At 35.2% G+C, this 18,537-nt stretch overlaps 1 protein-coding gene and 1 pseudogene across 8 annotated transcripts; one reads left to right on the forward strand and one right to left on the reverse strand.

The window, feature by feature from the left end:
- Positions 1-513: 513 nt before the first annotated feature.
- Positions 514-5,428, reverse strand: LOC113711959 (probable protein phosphatase 2C 10). Of its 8 annotated transcripts, XR_011822016.1 has the most exons (7): positions 4,955-5,267; positions 4,636-4,743; positions 3,298-3,537; positions 2,932-3,208; positions 2,113-2,221; positions 1,076-1,230; positions 514-947 (listed from the first exon to the last, which is right to left on the reverse strand). XR_011822016.1 is itself a non-coding variant. In XM_027235213.2 (6 exons), exons 2-6 carry the CDS (start codon positions 4,672-4,674, stop codon positions 807-809), a joined length of 852 nt encoding a protein of 283 aa, XP_027091014.1. In that variant the 5' UTR covers positions 4,675-4,743; positions 5,299-5,428; the 3' UTR covers positions 514-806. The 8 variants fall into 8 exon arrangements, 6 of the variants coding, with proteins under 6 accessions (XP_027091014.1, XP_027091016.1, XP_027091015.1 ...); XM_027235213.2 differs by lacking the exons at positions 2,113-2,221; positions 4,955-5,267 and adding an exon at positions 5,299-5,428; XM_027235215.2 differs by lacking the exon at positions 2,113-2,221 and having other exon boundaries at positions 2,932-3,131; positions 3,245-3,537; positions 4,982-5,263.
- An 11,526-nt stretch (positions 5,429-16,954) lies between these two features.
- Positions 16,955-18,515, forward strand: LOC113711165 (nodulin-26-like; annotated as a pseudogene).
- The last annotated feature ends 22 nt before the right edge of the window (positions 18,516-18,537 follow it).

Raw genomic sequence — 18,537 nt, forward strand, 5'->3', positions numbered from 1 at the left:
TGAACTGCAAGACCTTTATAGTGCAGAGTCCTAGGGGCACAAAAGCTAAAACAAAAAATTTTTTTTGTTTTGATGGAATTGTTTCTGGAAAACTAGACAACAAATTTATTATGAAAACTTATTGTTGCTCAAAGAAGAAAAACATGGCTAAAAGGACTTTTCAATGCTATATCTAAACATGTTTCTGAAGTTTTGCTGGTTTGGTTCCAGAAAAGGCCAAGAAAATAATTTACAAGGACCACAACCAATTAAGTTATGATGAGTATCTCAATATGCTCCTAACTTTGTTATCTTTCTGAAGTTGTCATAACCAATTTAATTTATGAAATGAAACAAATTCTGGGTCAATTTCAATCACAGCATCCAATCCAGGGCTCAGTGTCTGGTTTTGCCATAAAAGTTTTCCGAAATGGATTCTATCAGTCATGAAAGAACTTGTGCTTTTTCCATAAGTGGTTTCATCGACCATTATTCATGGATTAGGATATATAAAAAAAAAAAAAAAAATTGATGTAATAACCAACATAAACTACTCTATTCAAACAAGAAAATAAATGAAACAATTTAGTCATAAAAAAATTGAAAAAAAAAATATTAAATTTACAAAAATCTCCTAATAACTGTACCTTCTTTTCCTATAATCTTTTTGGGTAATTTTCCTGTCTATGACTGCCAGAGCTGCCAGTCACTCTGGAGTAATAGATCCTAAATCTAGTTTATGTGCATAAATTGGCTTTGCATGTAAAAGACAATTGCTTTCTTTCCCCTAAATTCTGCAGTGGGCAAGCAACACATCACAAAAACGCTTATTTCCTAAATCTAACAACAACACAAGAAATATCATCTTTACTGTCTCTGTTCAAGGCTTCAGCAGTTAACTGTTCCGCAGCTTTCTGAGGGTCTTTTGTTCTTCTAGCAATGTCGACTGCTTCTTGATTGGTCATTACCTGTGTTTATGTAGAAGAAGAACAGGAGATTGGAAAATGAACCATTTCTCAGAAAGTTAAATTTTCGTATTTGTTAGTTCTACATAATGACACACAGAGCAAAATGAGCTTCATGAAAGACCGTTCACCTTCCAGATACCATCACTTCCAAGGATAAGAATGTCGCAGTTGACATCGACATTCATATCGAGAATGTCTGGATCTGAACGCAAATGTGACTTGAGACTTTTATCTCCAAAAGCACGAGAAACGGCCAGCTGTCCATTCACCCTAGGCACGTCTCCTGTGAAAAGATGCAGAACACATTTATAATACAGATTAGCTTTGTCCAAAAAATAGAAAATTTGAACACATTTATAATACAGATTAGCTTTGTCCAAAAGATAGAAATTTTGATCGTATCCACACTAGGCCCAAATAGGGAAATAAAGTAATATAGCCATCAAGAATTGCTGAATAAAGCAGGATTGAACATGGAAGAATAGATTTGCTACGACAAAAGTGCTCAATGTGCTGCTACTTAAAGTATATGCAAATGCTATAATTGCGTATGAAAATTTCCAATATCTGAATGAATTTATGCCTGTGCACTAAGGACTATATTAAGTCTACAGAAGGAGGCAGATGCTTGTAATTATACAGCTAGATTAAGATGAAAGATGGGATGAGAAGTGCACGATAAGAAGAGGAAAAGAAGAAGTAGGTTAAACGCCTGATTATCATTTGTACGGTAAGGAAGGAAAGGCGGGGAAGTAAAAAGTGCGAGTATTAACCTTATTTGCATCCTTGGTAAGCTCAAACAAATTTGAGCAAATAACAAGAACAAAAGGAATGGCACAGTTAAGATAAACATCTCTGCAACCCCAAATAAGTGTTAAGAGAACTTAGATCTCACAAAGAAATGACAGCATAAGTATGTTTGATATAATTTGCATGCATATCTGCAGCATCAGAATAATTAGGAAGTATTTTAGAATAGATGGAAAAAGAAACTGAAGCAGATCTATGCATTGATTGCAAAAATTAAAGAAACCAGAGAGAAAATGCTTGTAATGAAAGATTCTGAAAAACTTAAAAAACAGTTAGCTTTTAGCATCTGCCTTACAGAAAAACAAGACTATTCAGAAGTCGAGAGGAAGAAGAAAAAAGAAAGGGTAAGCCATACATATCATGGTTATGACTCCAATACCATACTGGAGGCAAGAATGACACAGGCAAAGCATTCTTTACACATGGAGCAAACTGCAATCTCAAACCAATTGTAGTTTGAATGACTGAAAAGGGAAAGTGCCAGCAAAATCATCAACAGTTCAGCAGGAACAAGGTCAGATGTTCCCAACAATCAAAGCCCCCATTAAGGGTTGTGGTAGCAAATTCTGAGATGTAGCCTATCAGGCTGAGACAAACAATACAAATATCTTCAGCTATTAGAACAGCTCTATGCATGCAGGCTGTATAGTAAACATAGAAAGAAAAGGAAATTATCGACATGAACTATGTATCACATAAAGCCAGCAATTCTGATAGATGCCAGGATAGAAGGATTACTATCTCCAAAATCACTGGCGTAGTATAACTCTTATATGCTAAGACCATATGAGGGGCAGTTTTAAAAATATTCCCAACCGTACTACTGTGTGTGTCACCTAGTTCCAAAATAGAGCTGCACCCCAGGTAAAGTGGTGGATGCCGCACACATTTGAAGTATATCATTACCTGAAAAGCATCAGATACATTCACCACAACTTATATGGATATTCCCATGGTTTTCCATTTCTAACAACCTATATAAAAGTTCACTATAACTTGAAAAGAGAGCCACGGAAGGACAAGAGACTTGAGCAGTTCCACAAGTCGGTGACTACAAGATTGATGAAGAAATTCACATAACAGCTCTTCTGAGTTAGATTGCTTTAAGCTTAATTACATTATGTTGTCTGTGAGTAAGATGCTAAAAACTATAACAAATAAGTAAGCAAATAACCTGGCATGTTTGAGACGAAGCCTCCTTTGTTCTCAATGCTGCCTCGTTCAGTACTAGGCTCATGGTCTATTGTCATCTGAATAGCCTGGCCTCCACGAGACAGAATAGCTCGTGAATCCCCAACATTCGCCACCCATAATCTTTGACCATTTATGAGAATTGCAGTCACAGCAGTGGACCCACCTCGCCCTAAGTTCGAACTGTTAGACAGAATTTCCTGGTCAGTTTTCTCATAGGCTTTTGAGATTGATCCGCCAGGATCTGTCCAGAATGAGCCCTAACATATTTAGAGACCAGAGTATGAGATACCAACCCAAAAGTACAACCATATATGTGAACAGCTGCCGGAGTCAACAGCCAACTTACTTCCTTTAAGATATTGTCAAACAAATGTTTTTGCAGGTATGCAGGAACTGCATCCCCAAGATGGCCATCAAATATGGCAAAAAGCCCGAGCTCATGTCCATCAATCCGCACAAACTTAGCAACATGGTAGTCTTCCATTGGATGACTGGCTTTGCCTTTCACTAGGCTGAAACCATATTTGATTTTATTCTCGCGACTTTTTCCTTTGCCGGAACTACCAGAAGACTCACCCCTGACGCACTGCAGAAGAGAAAAAGATAAGTCATACCTGCAGATGAGTGTAGAATGACTCAAAAAGGAAATAAGATTCGACAATGATGATACAGAACAAGTAAAGTAGATGATAAAAGATCAAACACAATAATTATAACAAAAAAATAACAAGACAAGTATTTAATACGGCCTGCTAACTTTACCATTCAAAGCAAATGAAAACCTAAGAATACCTTCGACTTTGGTTTTAATTGAATATCATGATGCATGAATGGACCATAAGGATGACACAGCAACAAAACCGAGGTGGCTATAACTATGAATACTCGGACTCAAATTGGAAACTTTGCCTAGCCCTAGTATAGGTATCAAAAATCAACTTCCATGCATACATGAACAAAAAACGACAAAAGCAATGGTAATGGCATTGTGAACACGAGAATGACAAAATTTTTTTAGGGGGTTAGGTTAAACTAAATGGTTGTATCGAGTCAAAAGTAAGAGGAAACTGAGCAACAAAGCTTTTGGCAAACCTAATTGAAGCCATTGATTACTTTAGCAAATGGAAACCTGAATTGTCCTAGTCATGCCCGCTTTTTCCATAATTCATCAGAGAAAAATTATTCAACCTGTTGTCACTATAAAATTTACAGTATTCTGTGAACCACAACGGCTAGTGATATACCTACAATTACATGCCGGGGAAAGAGCAATTAGATCTCTCAGAAGGTGGATGAATGCAGGATGTATCAGAGTAAATCTGCAAATGTACACACACACACACACACACATATATGATTTTTTTTTTGGATTTTATTATAGAGCCAACCAATGTAGAAATATATTGTTGTACTAAGCCATCAGCACCAAAAATACCAAAAAAAATGATACTAACATTCTCCACAAAAATAGTAGCCGAATCCTGCAGTGTTCATCCATAACATGAGATTAAATGAAAATTCTCCTTCGAAGGTTCCAAAAAAACCAATACCAAGGCCCTCAATGTCCATCGAAGACTGTGTCATTAAATCATTTCAGGTCGGTGAGTGCTCCCCAGATGCATGATCCACAAAATTACATGACCATCACAAAACTTGAATAGAAGTTTTGAATGGGAAAAATTACCTGACCACAACCAGCATTGAAGCAAAAAAACTTATCCATCAAATGATCTGCCAACTGGATAAAAATTGAATCTTTTCAGTTTTTCTCAACATGCAACAGCACAAAATCCTGTGATCATCAAAGAAAAGCACAAAAAGCTCCTTAACAACAGTGCACGCCATTAGAAAACAAGGAATCAGTCACTGAACAAGAACCCTCGTAGCAAAAAGCCAGAAAACCCAATAAAATTAAAAATTTAAGAAGAAAATGAATTTGAGCAAATTCACCAACTGAACGGACAAATTGGCCAATTGGGTTTTCAATAATTCATCCAACATACCAAGATTAATCAGTGAAGGGGCTTAACTTGTACTAGCACATATCAGCTTTTGTAGCTGTTGCTTTTTCTTCTTATTATGAACTTGCAAAATGGAATTAAATATGTGAATGGGATTCAGAAAGAAAGGAAAAGGAGACACTTAAACTCTTCTAATCACTCAACAAGAGTTTCCCATATAACAACAGTGATTGGAATCAAATTCATCTGTGCCTAGATATATAGCAGTAGTAGGAAAGAAACAGCCAAGGGGATGCTCTTTATGTACTATTTGCTTGCTATTTTCTCAACCGCCCTCCCCCCTTTCCACGCATTAAAAAAGGGGCAAATGTGGAACAACATATAACCTTGTTGACTTTGCTGTCTCGGGCTCAGCTGTCTGTTGCCATTACACAGCTCTGTGTTGTGTGTTTGTTTAGGCTGAGTCTCAAAAAACTGCTTTTGAAGGACACTTTTTAAGAATGATTTTTAACGTTTTATGAGAAGCGGCAGAGGTAACCCCGGGACCTGACACATGTGTTGCGCTATCTTTGTTTGTGTGTGTGTATATATATATTTTGTTTCAGAATTATCCAATTTCTTGGGTGCAATTGCAGATTTGCCCGCATCAGTTTACCAAGGCCCTCGATAATCTCGAGAACAAGTGTCTCGTACATGTGTATAAACTCACTGAACGCATGTATATACTCCAACAGTAGATGTACAGATTGACCCTTTTGTGTACTCCAATATTATGATTATGTACATCATCTTAACCAATTAAATGAATTTGGATGCAATCTCGCAGCAAATTACCTAGCTGTGGCCCATTTTTGTAATTGTCGATGGAGGGCCTTGCATAGTTTTAGCAATGGCCATTTATATAGTTGTGCAACACACAATATGCATGTATACTTCTTGCATAATGAAAGTACAACTCAACATTGAACGTGATTTATTGAGAAATCTTGACCATTTACCTTGACTTCAATTATTTATAAATTGCAATTTGTTACGTGTTGTAATTGTAATCGTATTAGACTAGCATAACTTTTCCAAAAAAAAGACCAAATAAAAGAAGGATTAATCTTTCTTACACTAATAGTGTATACACTGTCAGCAGCATTTGATGAATAACAACGATGCAAAATTTGAATTTCACACATGTAACAAATCAAACGGTGATAATGCATACACTGTTAGTGTATATAAGATTTACTTATAAAAGAATCAAAAAGAAAAAACCTTCTTGGTTAAGTCTAGTACAAGACGTATAAACAGGGTGTTAAAAGCAATGAAATTCAATTAGATGTCAAGTTAAAAGCATAGCACGCTAATTGGGTTTTTGCGCATTTGCATGCTTTAGTTAGACAAATCAATCATTTACATGCTTCATTGCTATGAGTAGCACTGAAAGTTAGAAAGAAAACTGTCACGTAAACGCAGTGGGCATGGACTAGTTCTGTCTATCTAGGACTGACTGATCATTGCTGGGGATTAGGTTTAATTAAACAATTTTTTACTTTTGTAAGAAAAGGAAAAAGGAAAAAACATTGCAGGGGGTTACTGAGGTTTGTGGGGGGTCTTTATCCCTTAGTAGCAGCAGTCTTACAGGCTTCCCTATTCTGTCTACCCACATCGTTTTTGGGGGATAAGGGTTGGGTAGGTAAGTCTCTATGTTTGCATTAAAAGTTATCCGTTTTTGAGATTAAATTTGGAATTAGATTTAATTAAACAATTTCTTACTTCTGTAAGAAAAGGAAAAAGGACTGACTGATCATTAATCTCTTGTTTTAATGTCTACAGCAATTTTTCAACAGGTGAGGGAAGAAAAGTATAAATAAAAAAAAGAGTACTAAAATGAGAACAAAAATTGCCGAGTTTGTTACAGTAAGAAGGCAAGAAAGTAGGATAAGGATGAGAATGCGGTTCCAAGAGTGAATGAATAAATTGCAAACGTACAAGGATCTTAGATAGATCTGTGGAGGAGAGGAAGAAAGCAGTGGATAATCACTCAAGGGTTGAATCTTGAATTGCCAGCTTGAACAAATGCTGCAATAACGTGTCTAAATTGTACAAGAAAAACCACAAATACGATATAGATATGGATATACAAAATACGGAAGAAACCCTGCAACTGTTCAATAATTTATTGCAGAGTTGATAATCGGTGACTTGGTTGACCAGGTCAAGAAGATTGACCTTGAAAATGTTCCTTGACTTGAGTGGTCCTTGTCCACCAAATATTTATCTATCGCCTTCACTTCACTGTCCACCATCAGTAATCCGGACGTGCACAGCACCACAACATATTTACTAGTATTATTAATTTAGGTGGATTTTCTTTTTAATTTTTTCAAACCAAAAAACAGTCTCTTACTATTTAGTTGGTGAAGGAAATGGTGGCTAAAATTAATATCTTTTGGAGTCGAAACTTTATTGTCTAAATAAAATTAGAATGAAATACCTTTTATTTTGTTATAGTTTGATATTTTACTACATAACCTCCCTATGATTTGAAAACTTTATATATAACCTTCTTATGATTTGAATTAAAGTGCGGCTGTTATATTTTTGGTTAAAACTAGTGGTCTACGTTAAAAAGTTAATATCAAACTAATAAATTGACAACTTTAACCATTTGCTACCTTTTTTTTTCTTTCTCATTTTCCTTTGAGAAGAGAGGAGATGTTTTATGGAAAAGTGTACTTTAGCTTAAATGTTAAATTTGTAATGGAGAACCTAGGCAATCAAATTAAACTGACCAAAACTGTGCAGCCCTGTAAGAGTTTTGGAAATAATAAACAAAAGAAAAGAAAATTCTAAATTTACACTAAGAAATTGGCGGTGTTTGAGAGTCAAGAAAGCAATAAACTGATTTGATATTCATTTCAGAATTCTATTCTGTCCTTCAGCATGTTAACGCAAAGTTTGGAACTACAAATTTATATCAAGACCTTAAACAATAGTCTCAATTTCTCTCGATAATCCCCAATTTCAGTCCAAGTCTCTTCTATTATTTCCCACGGTTGAAATAGAGATTTTCTCCCTTAGATTGTTCTTTGAGCCGTTCTTTAGTGACTCTCTGAGTGTTAATCTAACTGTGTGCGTGAGTTCTTGCCGTCTTGAGAGAAAAAAAAATAGAGATTTTCTCTTCTTTTTTTTTTTTTTTTCCTTTTTCTCCTTAATTTGTTTAAATTCAAACTAAGCCTTCTAAGTTACTAATTGCATACAACATTATTGGACCCTAACAATAAGTACGAAGAAAAGTTACAACAACTGAGGCAACGTGGATGATAGGCTTCATGGCTATTGGCCTGGAATGTTGTACACTTTTCAATTAGGTCCTACACTTGCCATTTTCTCATTTACAACGTACTTAAAGAAACCCCTAGGACTTTTAACATCTAAAACTCAGATTAAAACCAGGCATGATCTCAGTGGCCATTAATCATATTTCCTAATGGAAGCAAAATGTTACTATCTCATTATTGATATAAGAAGGTCCACATGGAAGTGCTGTTACTATAACTCCATGTCGTGGGACACAATGTTGAAAAGATTTGATTTCCAAGAAGGCAAAAATAGAGGAACATGATTATAGTCGTTTATGCCAACTACTAACGTGCTATCCTTTAGCTTTCCACATTTGAAAATTGCGATACAAATTTAACCATTCAAAGGGAATTTTTGCTCATATTAGCAAACCGAGCACCAAACTATTTTCTTGATGGAAGTTTCTACAAATTTTCAAACCTAAAGAATACTGATATTTTTCAATCCACCTTTTTATATTCTCAACTATTTTTTATTTCACATATATTACATCACAAAAAGTGTTATAGTAATTATTTCAAATAATACTATATAGTAGAGAAAGGAGTAGTCTTAATCTTAAAATTTTGACATTTATATACTAGAGATTGTTATGCCCTTTTCAACGGAAAAGATAAATGGGAATATATCTCAAAATTTGGGCTCCGTTTGGCAAGTGGATTTTTTGGGTGTTTGTCTAAAACTTTACTGTAGCTTACTGAAGAAGTTTTTAAAAAATTTTTGAAGTGTGCAAATTTTTGAATATTTTAAAGTGTATAGTTTAAAATTTTTGAGAAGTTTTTTGAGGTTGCTGTAGTTAAAGTTTTTAAAAAACTTGTAACAGACAAATTTGGCAAAAAACTCAAGTGCCAAACAGGGCCCAAGAGTAACTGAGCAACTTAAAAATAAACTAGATCAAACAATTGGTGACTTTTGCACCCTAATACGTTCTTGATCGAGTTTACGAAAAAACAATAAGAGAGTTTGGATAGTAAACTTATTCCAAATAATATTTCGCTTGCATCATAACACATTTTTCAACCCACCTTCTTATATTCTCAATCACCTTTTTATCTCACATACATCACATCACAAAAAGTATTACAGTAATTATTCCAAATAATATTTCAAATAATGTTCTTAATCTTCATAAATAGGCTTGAAAAATTGATCAATGAAGTTAACACATGAACAGCTCATGGACCCTATCATTTCTTTGGACAAAATGTTGGGGTTTAACTCGATCTATATAGTTGTTGCCATTGCGACATCTCACTCCTCAATTCGGTGAGAATCGTGGATGACGTAGTACCTAAAAGAGGAGAACAAAATATTGAACGTATTTTAACCTACAGTCGTACTTTGTCTTAAAACGGGTTACGCTAGCTAGCTCCAACTTACATCATTATTGCTTGAAACAAAAAACCCAAGGCAAAAGAGCTCCAACCCTTTGAAAAAGAACCGATCAACCGATTGCCCCAAGTCAACTTACGTAAGATCGTTAAAAAGAATCAATAAAAGCATCGGTTTGCAAAGCTATCCCCTTTGTTTTCTTCCCCAAAACATGCAATTCTTGAGAACGAACAAGACAAATGATGCAAGCCGTTGCACATGAAAGGTTTGCAGATTTTTTTTGCAATCCAGAAAACGTTAAACGAAGAGGAGGTGGCTAAGCGGAGAACGCAACTTGGAGGAATAAAGCGTCCTTCAAACCAGAAACTTCACCGAATGCTTTTAACGGGTGAAGGCGTGTTTTATTTTAGGCGAAAATCAGCCGTCGATCACCTTACTGTGCAGTAACTCGATTCAATTAATCTACGTACAACCCAAAATTTTTTGCGCACCTATTTTTGTAACGGCCAACGCCTTGGGTTCACTTCTTCGGATCCTTGATGCTATTTCTACAAGGCTTGGAAGGTCGTACATGACACTTACTTAGTTCCTTGGTCCTTGACGGTCCTTGATATCATTTGTAATGGTACCCGATCCATAGCTCAAGGACCGCCTAACATCTCAGGTTCACTTCTTTGGGTCCTTGATGCTATTTCTTTGACATCTCATAAGCACCTGCGTGACACTTAGTCCTTGATACCATTTGTAATGGCAGCAGATCCATAGCTTATTGGTCCTTGATGCTATTTCTATGACGTCTCGAGTTCACTTCTGAAGAACATGGCACACCTCAAGTTCACTTCTTCGGGTTCTTGATGCTATTTCTATAACGTTTTGGAAGTTCCTATATGACACTTAGTCCTTGATACCATTTGTAACGGTACCGGATCCATAGATTATTAGTTATTGATGCTATTTCTATAACGTCTCAGACTCACTTTCGATAATGCCTTAGTTTCACCACCTCTGAAGAACACGAAACTTATAACCTTTTTAATAATGCCTCAAGTTCACTTGGATTCACTTCTAAAGAACATGGCACTTTTAATAATGTTTCAGATTCATCACTTCTAAAGAATCCTCTTAACACTTTTAACATGCATTTTAATAAGGTCTCGGAATTCACTTATGAAGAGCGTGCAATGACACTTTTAATAATGCCTCAGATTCACCACTTCTGAAGAACGTGACTCTTATAATCTTTTTAATAATACTTCAGGTTCACCTTTAATAAGGCCTCACGAAGAATGCCTCTAATAACACCTTTTAATAAGGTTTCGGGTTCACTTCTGTAATGGCACTTGATAACACTTACAATTCCATTCGTAATGGCGCTTGATAATCGGATACAATTGGTAACGGTATCGAAGCTGTGGACTAATCCATGGGTCCTTGATACCATTTCTTACGGTATGGAATCTATGGGTTGAACCACGGGATCAAAATGATTAACAAAGGTTATTTAATAATCCATGATCCGAATCTTATAAATCGTTCCTTCGTGGGATAGGGAGCTCACATTTCTCATGCAATACCTTCCTCCAGGGTGAGAGATGGAAGTCCCCGGCTCGGTTTTGTCTACGATGACTAGGGTTGCGGTCTAGTACTCCTCATGGTATATAGATCCCTCCTCGGGTTCAAATATCTCACAATTTTGTTAATAAGATCTGATAAAATGATAGTCTCTATGAGTGGTGGAACTAGGGTCCAAATAGATTAGAGAACGTAAAGAACTCTCTAATGCTCTACAACTCATAAAAGTAACCTTTCTTTTGGCCTATAAAAGAAACTCGCGAGTAAAATGAACTCCCTACAAAATGTTGAGTCTATGCTTGAGGTTATCATTTTTCTAATTGAAAGTTGTTAACAATTGATCGATTGGTACAGTATTGTACTGAATTTCTACCAGTCATCATTGATAAATTAGACGGATAATTTTTTTTTTTTTTTGACAAGCATGTGTCTTCAATTGAAAATTTCTTTTCCCTACTTCCTAATGGGGAAAAATCCACTTTTCATCCTCAAACTTTGTGACAAAGACACATTTGGTCCCCAAACTTTTTGTCAGAACACATTGAGTACATGAATTAACGATTTTTTTGCCACATTTAGTCAAAAAACGGGAATTTACTCAATTTGGACGGTGAAGACCACATGGCCGTTAACAAATGTCCAAATATCGGGAAAACCATCACAAGTCAGATACAAAATGTTGACTAAAGTCCACTTTCTGTCTCTATCCCGCTGCTTTTCTTCTCCAAGTTTCCCCCTTTCCCACTTTCCTAGTAGTTGAAATATTTTTGTCCTTAGAGTGGAGCTTTCCCAACCTCAGAGTGGAGCTTCCCAGTTTGGTGATTGAAGACCACCAAACGTGAAGAAAATTAAATATTTTTTAAAAAAGAAATATCTCATAAAGTACTAACTCTTTATGATTTTTCTCTATTACATGAACCAAGTACCAGGTTTTTATGGGCATTTTATTCTGAATCATTTAATTTATGTTAAATACATAAATATTTGCAAATAAAATTCAAAAGCCGTTACACAAATATTTTTACGAAAGGAAAACTAGCATATTTTGTATTTAATATAAATGAAGTATTTGAAAGTAAAAAAAAATTGTCCATAACATACCAGTTCTTTACGAGTTTCTTCCATTATATGAATAAAGTACTAGTTATTTATGAGCATTTTACTTTGAATCATTTAATTTATATTAAATACATAAATGTTTATAAGTGAAATTCAAAAAGTGTTACACTAATATTATTACGAAAAGGAAACCAGTAGGTTTTGTATTTAACATAAATTAAATATGTGAAAGTAAAAAAAGAAATTACCCACTTTTTACTAACTCTTTACAGGTTTTTTTTATAATATGAATAAAGTACTAGCTATTTATAGGTATTTTACTCTGAATCATATAATTTATGTTAAATACATAAATATTTGTAAATAAAATTTAAAAAGTGATATACTAATATTTTTATGAAAGGAAAACTAGTAGGTTTTGTATTTAACATAAATTAAATACGTGAAAGTAAAAAAAAAAAATTGCCCATAACATATCAGCTCTTTATGGGTTTCCTCTATTACACGAACAAAGTAATAGCTATTTATGAGCATTTTACTCTAAATCATTTAATTTATATTAAATATACAAATGGTTGTAATTAAAATTTAAAAAGTATTACACTCATATTTTTACGAAGGGAAATTGGTAGGTTTTGTATTTAACATAAATTAATTATGTGAAAGTAATACTCGCAGGTAATTTAATTAGTTTAATTAGTTACTTAATTAAATGCATCCATTTCATAAACCCTAAATTCAAAATTTTAAGTATTACCTAACAATATGCCTAATTAGCTCAGCAGTCTCCCAATCACCACCCTTGCTCTTACGTTGGCTGCGAATGTGGGATAAGATCTACGAAAAAATTGAATGGGTGGTGTATTTTGTTTGGCCCTTGAAGAAGTTAGGGTAGAAAGAGATTAAGAGGGATTGAGAGGAAATGAGTTTTTAGGCCCTTGATGAAGTTCTTAGCACCGGGGAGTAGATAAACTCCTAGATATATATATGCTAAAAAACTCATTTTCTGAATGAGTTTTTTTTATTAATAAACACATTTCGGAAATAGGTTTTTAGGCCAAAAAACGCATTCATGATATGAGACTTTTTCAAAATAGCGCATTTAACTAATGCGTTATTTAACCATTTTTCCCTATTTAAATAAATTTATAAAAATTAAAATAATGTATTTGAAAATTGCGTTTTTATTTGAAAGAACGCATTCCTTGGATGCGTTTTTCACCCTTTGGGAAGAGACTCAAAAATCGCCACCCTTTGGGAAGTTAATTTAAAAACTCCCTCTTTTTGGAAATTTACTCGTCTTAATCACACCCACACACACACGGGTACTGCTATTTGACAAAATCGACGATTCCGAGCTTCGTGACCTCATTTTGCTGACAAGTATGAATTGAAGATGAAGTTTTGTTGCTTGATATGATGGATCACTCCATTAACTCTACCGGATTGAAAAAGCTTTGTTGAATCACTCCATTAACTCTGTTAGTCTCAAGCAGCTATTCACTTTATTAACTCGGTGGGAAAGGGGGAAACTTGGAGAAGAAAAGCAGTGGGTTAGAGAGAGAGTCAAGTATGGTCTTGTGTTTGACTTGTGTTGGTTTTCTCGATATTTGGACATTTGTTAACGGCCACGCGGTCTTCACCGTCCAAATTGAGTAAATTCCCTTTTTTTGACTAAATGTGGCAAAAAATCGTTAATTCATGTACTCAATGCGTTCTGACGAAAAGTTTAGGGACCAAATATGTCTTCGTCACAAAGTTTGAGGATGAAAAATGGATTTTTTTTCCTGACCAATAAGTAGATCCGTCACTAATCTCTATGTTGGTACTTCTACTTCTATGGTTACACAAACATATATGTAGTAGTAATAATAAAATACGAACGTTTTTTTTCTAGTTTGTGCCTCAATATTTTTCTCACTCAAAAAACAAAATAGGACAACCCTAATAATAATAACAACAACAATTATAATGTTGACCATGCATATGAGTGTATGACCATGGTCCACAGCGATGTTAGTTTTCTATAATGTAGTCAATTAAGTTGGGGTCCTGGAATTTGGGTACATGGAAAAAACACTTCCACTACTAAATACTGGGCATTTTTAATTAACATTATTTCTTTTTTAAAGTTTAGCCCTCTTATTGCTATTGTTTCTTTCCATGGTGCTCTAGTAGACATAGCACAAATTTTCTCGAGAAACCATCCAACGTTAACTCAAAATTAGATTTGGAGCCTAATGTGTTCCAATTGCCAAAAGGGCACCATCCAAGCGTAATCTCAATGTATCTAGCTATTTGTTTTGGTGCTTAAGTAAATAGTTACATGCAGGATCAGACAGGAGAGCTCCATCGGGATATTTACTTTTCCCTTTTTGGGTAGAAAATTTAAATAATTATAAGCAATAAAATGTATCAAGAGAGTTTGATCAGGATTCCATGATCGGTGACTCTTAAGTCTTTTCCCTGAGAAGAAATCTGCCAGTTGATTATGGAACTAGAGAGCCAGTTGGAGCTTAACTGGATTTAATAGCCGGAAAATCCACCGTTGCCGGGTTACAGTTGTAGGTGCAATGCTACAACAGGCTACGAGCCTACAACTCAACGAATTTTGTGTCTCATTTCCTGTGTTGTTATTCGTTATATTTTTTATTATATTATTATTTTCTTAAAAATTAAAATATGATGATTAATAATAATATAATAAAAAATAAAATAAATAATAATATAGAAAATGGGACAGAAAATCCGTTGCAAGCCTAGAAGCCCGCTTTGCAGCCTGGTCCAAGCCAAACCAACTTTTGCCTATATTGGAAAACACAAATCTATTCTTTTTTTTCATTAGATATATATGTCTGTATGTATGTATATATGTACATATGTAAGTACGCACGTAAACATTTCATAGTCAACGAGAATCATGTCAAGCCATTTAAATAAAGGTTGGACTTCCTCCAAGCCCAGATGCTACGTAAGAAGTAAAGAAAAGTACGCGAATAATTAAACAAATGGTTCTTCTGTAATTCGCTGTCAGCTAAGTACTGCAATACTTATAGACTTTTGTGCTGCTGGAGAAGGAGCTGCCGCCTTGTTCTCGGCTAGCTGCTTTCAAATGTATTTAGTGGTGTCGATTGAAGTTTTTAAACGGGGTACTGGCAAGTGCAAACTCGCCTCACAAAATACGCAAGTTTTTAGATTTTGGACATTCAAGCTTCGAGTTCAAATTGAAAAGTTCAAATTCAGCTCATGCTACTTTATAAATTTTGGTCTCAAATTGGGTTCAAGCCAACCTCATAATTATATATAATATATATTTTATAATTATGAATTACTATAAATTTTGTATAAATTCATAGCATTTTATGTATAATATGTTATAACATGTGTGTATGTGTGTGTCTATATATATATATATATATATATATATATATATATATATATATATATATATAACACACTTATGTATGGTCGAGTATTAATCAAGCCTAACATGACCCAAGCTCGTATCATATTTAATTTTGATATAATATTTAGGTTCAAACTCTGTCAAATCCAATTAAAAATTAGACTTAACAGGCTTTTTTAAGATTGAATAGGTTGGGTTTGATCTGGACTTATTGACGGCCCTAAATGTATTGGTTTTTTTTAGGAAGCAAGAATGGCAACAGGGTGGGGGACCCTTCTCCCAACCCTCGCTTCGTTGTCCAAACATTCCCCTTGCTCCACCTCACTTTCCTCACGAGCTAATAGGATAAATGTATAATTAGTAAAAAGTCTAATATTCATTTAGTATAAATGCATAATTATTAGCATAATTAATAATTATACATGATATAATACTTATACTAATAATATTAAATATATTATATATTTATTTTGTTCAAGCGAGTGACGAGACAAGGGTATACTCTCCTGTCCCCCACCTCATTTTTTAATGAAGGGAGAAAATGGCTCCACTCTATCCCAATCCCGTATCCCAATCCAATGTGAGATCCTAAGATTTATCTTACATCCCATGGTTTGTATGCAGAGTGAAACTGCGAGGATGCAAAGATCCTAAGAGGGTGAATATAAGCCCCCAAGATTTGTCTTGCATCAATGGGAAGTAATGGATATATTTTGTATATAAACTCGAAACCTATGAATTATTTAGTAATTTGAGTTAATCATTTTGAATATGTGATTCTCTTCGAAAATTACTTGAGCCAGCCTGTGGACCCAAAGCGTAGTTACAGTCAGTCATCATCAAATGTGGCAGAATTCGGCCTCAGCCTTTCCTTATTTCTGATACATGTATTTTCTTCACGTAATTTGCCGGCTAAGGATTCTTGCCGAACGTTAAAGGGATTAATCTGAAAAAAATTAAGTATATTTTTCCCGTCCATTTTGTCTTCCATACGACAATAGCACAAATATCAGCCGAATACTTAAATACTCCTCTAACAGCACATTCTTAAAAAAGGAATTGCGCCAGAATCTCCACATGTAAATCTTGATTTTGAATGTGTCTTAAGCCTAATGTCAATATTGTCATGAATCTGCTAATTAAAATATTCATTACATCGCAATTGAAATGATTGGACAAGCCTAGTATAAATAGCAACACTCTCGATTACTAAATCAGTGTGCCTAATACAACTAGCCTGCTAGTGAAAAAGGAAAAAGAAAAATTTACTACTAGCCTGATTTGCACCAAGGCCAACCAACGGGAGACCATCACCTACCATGGCCTATAAGCCCGACTCACCTTCAATAGTTGGCATGAATTCTCCAACAAGGAATTCCCGTGATGACTTGTATATGGTGGAGCAAGCAAAGGAAACTGTTAAGCGAATAATGCTTGCCAAAAAGGTTCCAAAGCTTCAGTCACCTTCAAACTGTCAGAAGGTGATCAGTTTAGCTTTGTTGATTATTATGCATCATGTACTACTGATAATGTGATTTCCATATCGTTTTTGAGTACTGAAATTTATCATTTACTTTGTGAAACACGCTCTTGCAGAGCTGGTTGGCACCTACATATTCATATTTATGGGTTGTGGATCGGCTCTTGTTGATAGGATAACTCCGCTGACAATTGTTGGTATAGGACTCATCTGGGGTCTGGTCATAATGGCTCTGATATATGCACTTGGGCACGTCTCAGGTGCCCACTTCAACCCTGCAGTCACCATTGCTTTCGGTGCAGCTTCTAGACTTCCTTTGGTGCAGGTAGAAAAATTTCTTTCCACATGCAGTAATTAGAACATTTCAAACTAAGTGCATGAAGCATTCTGCTAGTACTACAAAAATACACAGTTTTTGCTTTCTTTCCATGTATCAGTTTGTGATTAGTATACATCATGGCATGTGATTGCTTTGTAAGTGGCTACCTATGTTGTCTCCCAGTTGATTGGTTCGACGCTTGCATACCTAACCTTGAGGGTGTTATTCCATGGCCAACATGATATACTTCCTACTCTTACTCAGTGCAGAAGTTCAACCAGTGATCTTGAAGCAATAGCATGGGAATTCATTATCACTTTCATTCGAATGTTCATCATCTGTGGAGCAGCAACCGATGATCGCTCGGTAAGTAATTCTTCAAAAAATAACTAAAACCTAAATGCATTACATCGAGTATATAACTGTACAAGTATCGACTTGCCTCGTTTATTTTATGCAAGCTAGTTTTGCTGTTGTAGAAACTTTTCTTGTGATCTCTGATGAAAAGCTTTGTTTGATACATGAAAACAGAACAAGGCATTATCTGGAGTGGCAACCGGAGTTACCATGTTGTTTAATGTTATCATAGCCGGGTAAATTCTAAGTTCTTGTATGACCAATTCTTTCTGTCTCCCTTGAAAAGGAAAAAGAGTGTAAACGTGATTTGCTTTTTTAACTGGAGCATCAATGAATCCTGGAAGAAGCATTGGTCCTGCAATAGCATCTGATGTCTACAAAAACCTTTGGGTCTTCATTGTGGCACCCATCCTTGGACTTGGAGCCCTGGCTGCAATGCTAGCATACAGTCTCCTTCGCATGCCAGAGCCAAAATCAGAAAAGGAAGAGAGCACCAATGTCGACCACAATGATTTCTACGTACATCCTGATGTGTGAATGAGATATCCCTCGATATTGAAGCCTGAGACATCTTTGTATGCAAATGGATTCTGCTCTAGTATGGGAATTTCTCATTATTTTTACTACTTCTGTATCCATCAAATGCAAGTACCATCACTTCGCAGAGGGAAAAGATATTTTCTATAAACCTTTCACAATTTGGAAAAGCGACCACACAATTATCCTCTCCACGTTGCACACATTAC

Source organism: Coffea arabica, chromosome 10e (assembly GCF_036785885.1).
Source record: "Coffea arabica cultivar ET-39 chromosome 10e, Coffea Arabica ET-39 HiFi, whole genome shotgun sequence".
Lineage (NCBI taxonomy): Eukaryota > Viridiplantae > Streptophyta > Magnoliopsida > Gentianales > Rubiaceae > Coffea > Coffea arabica.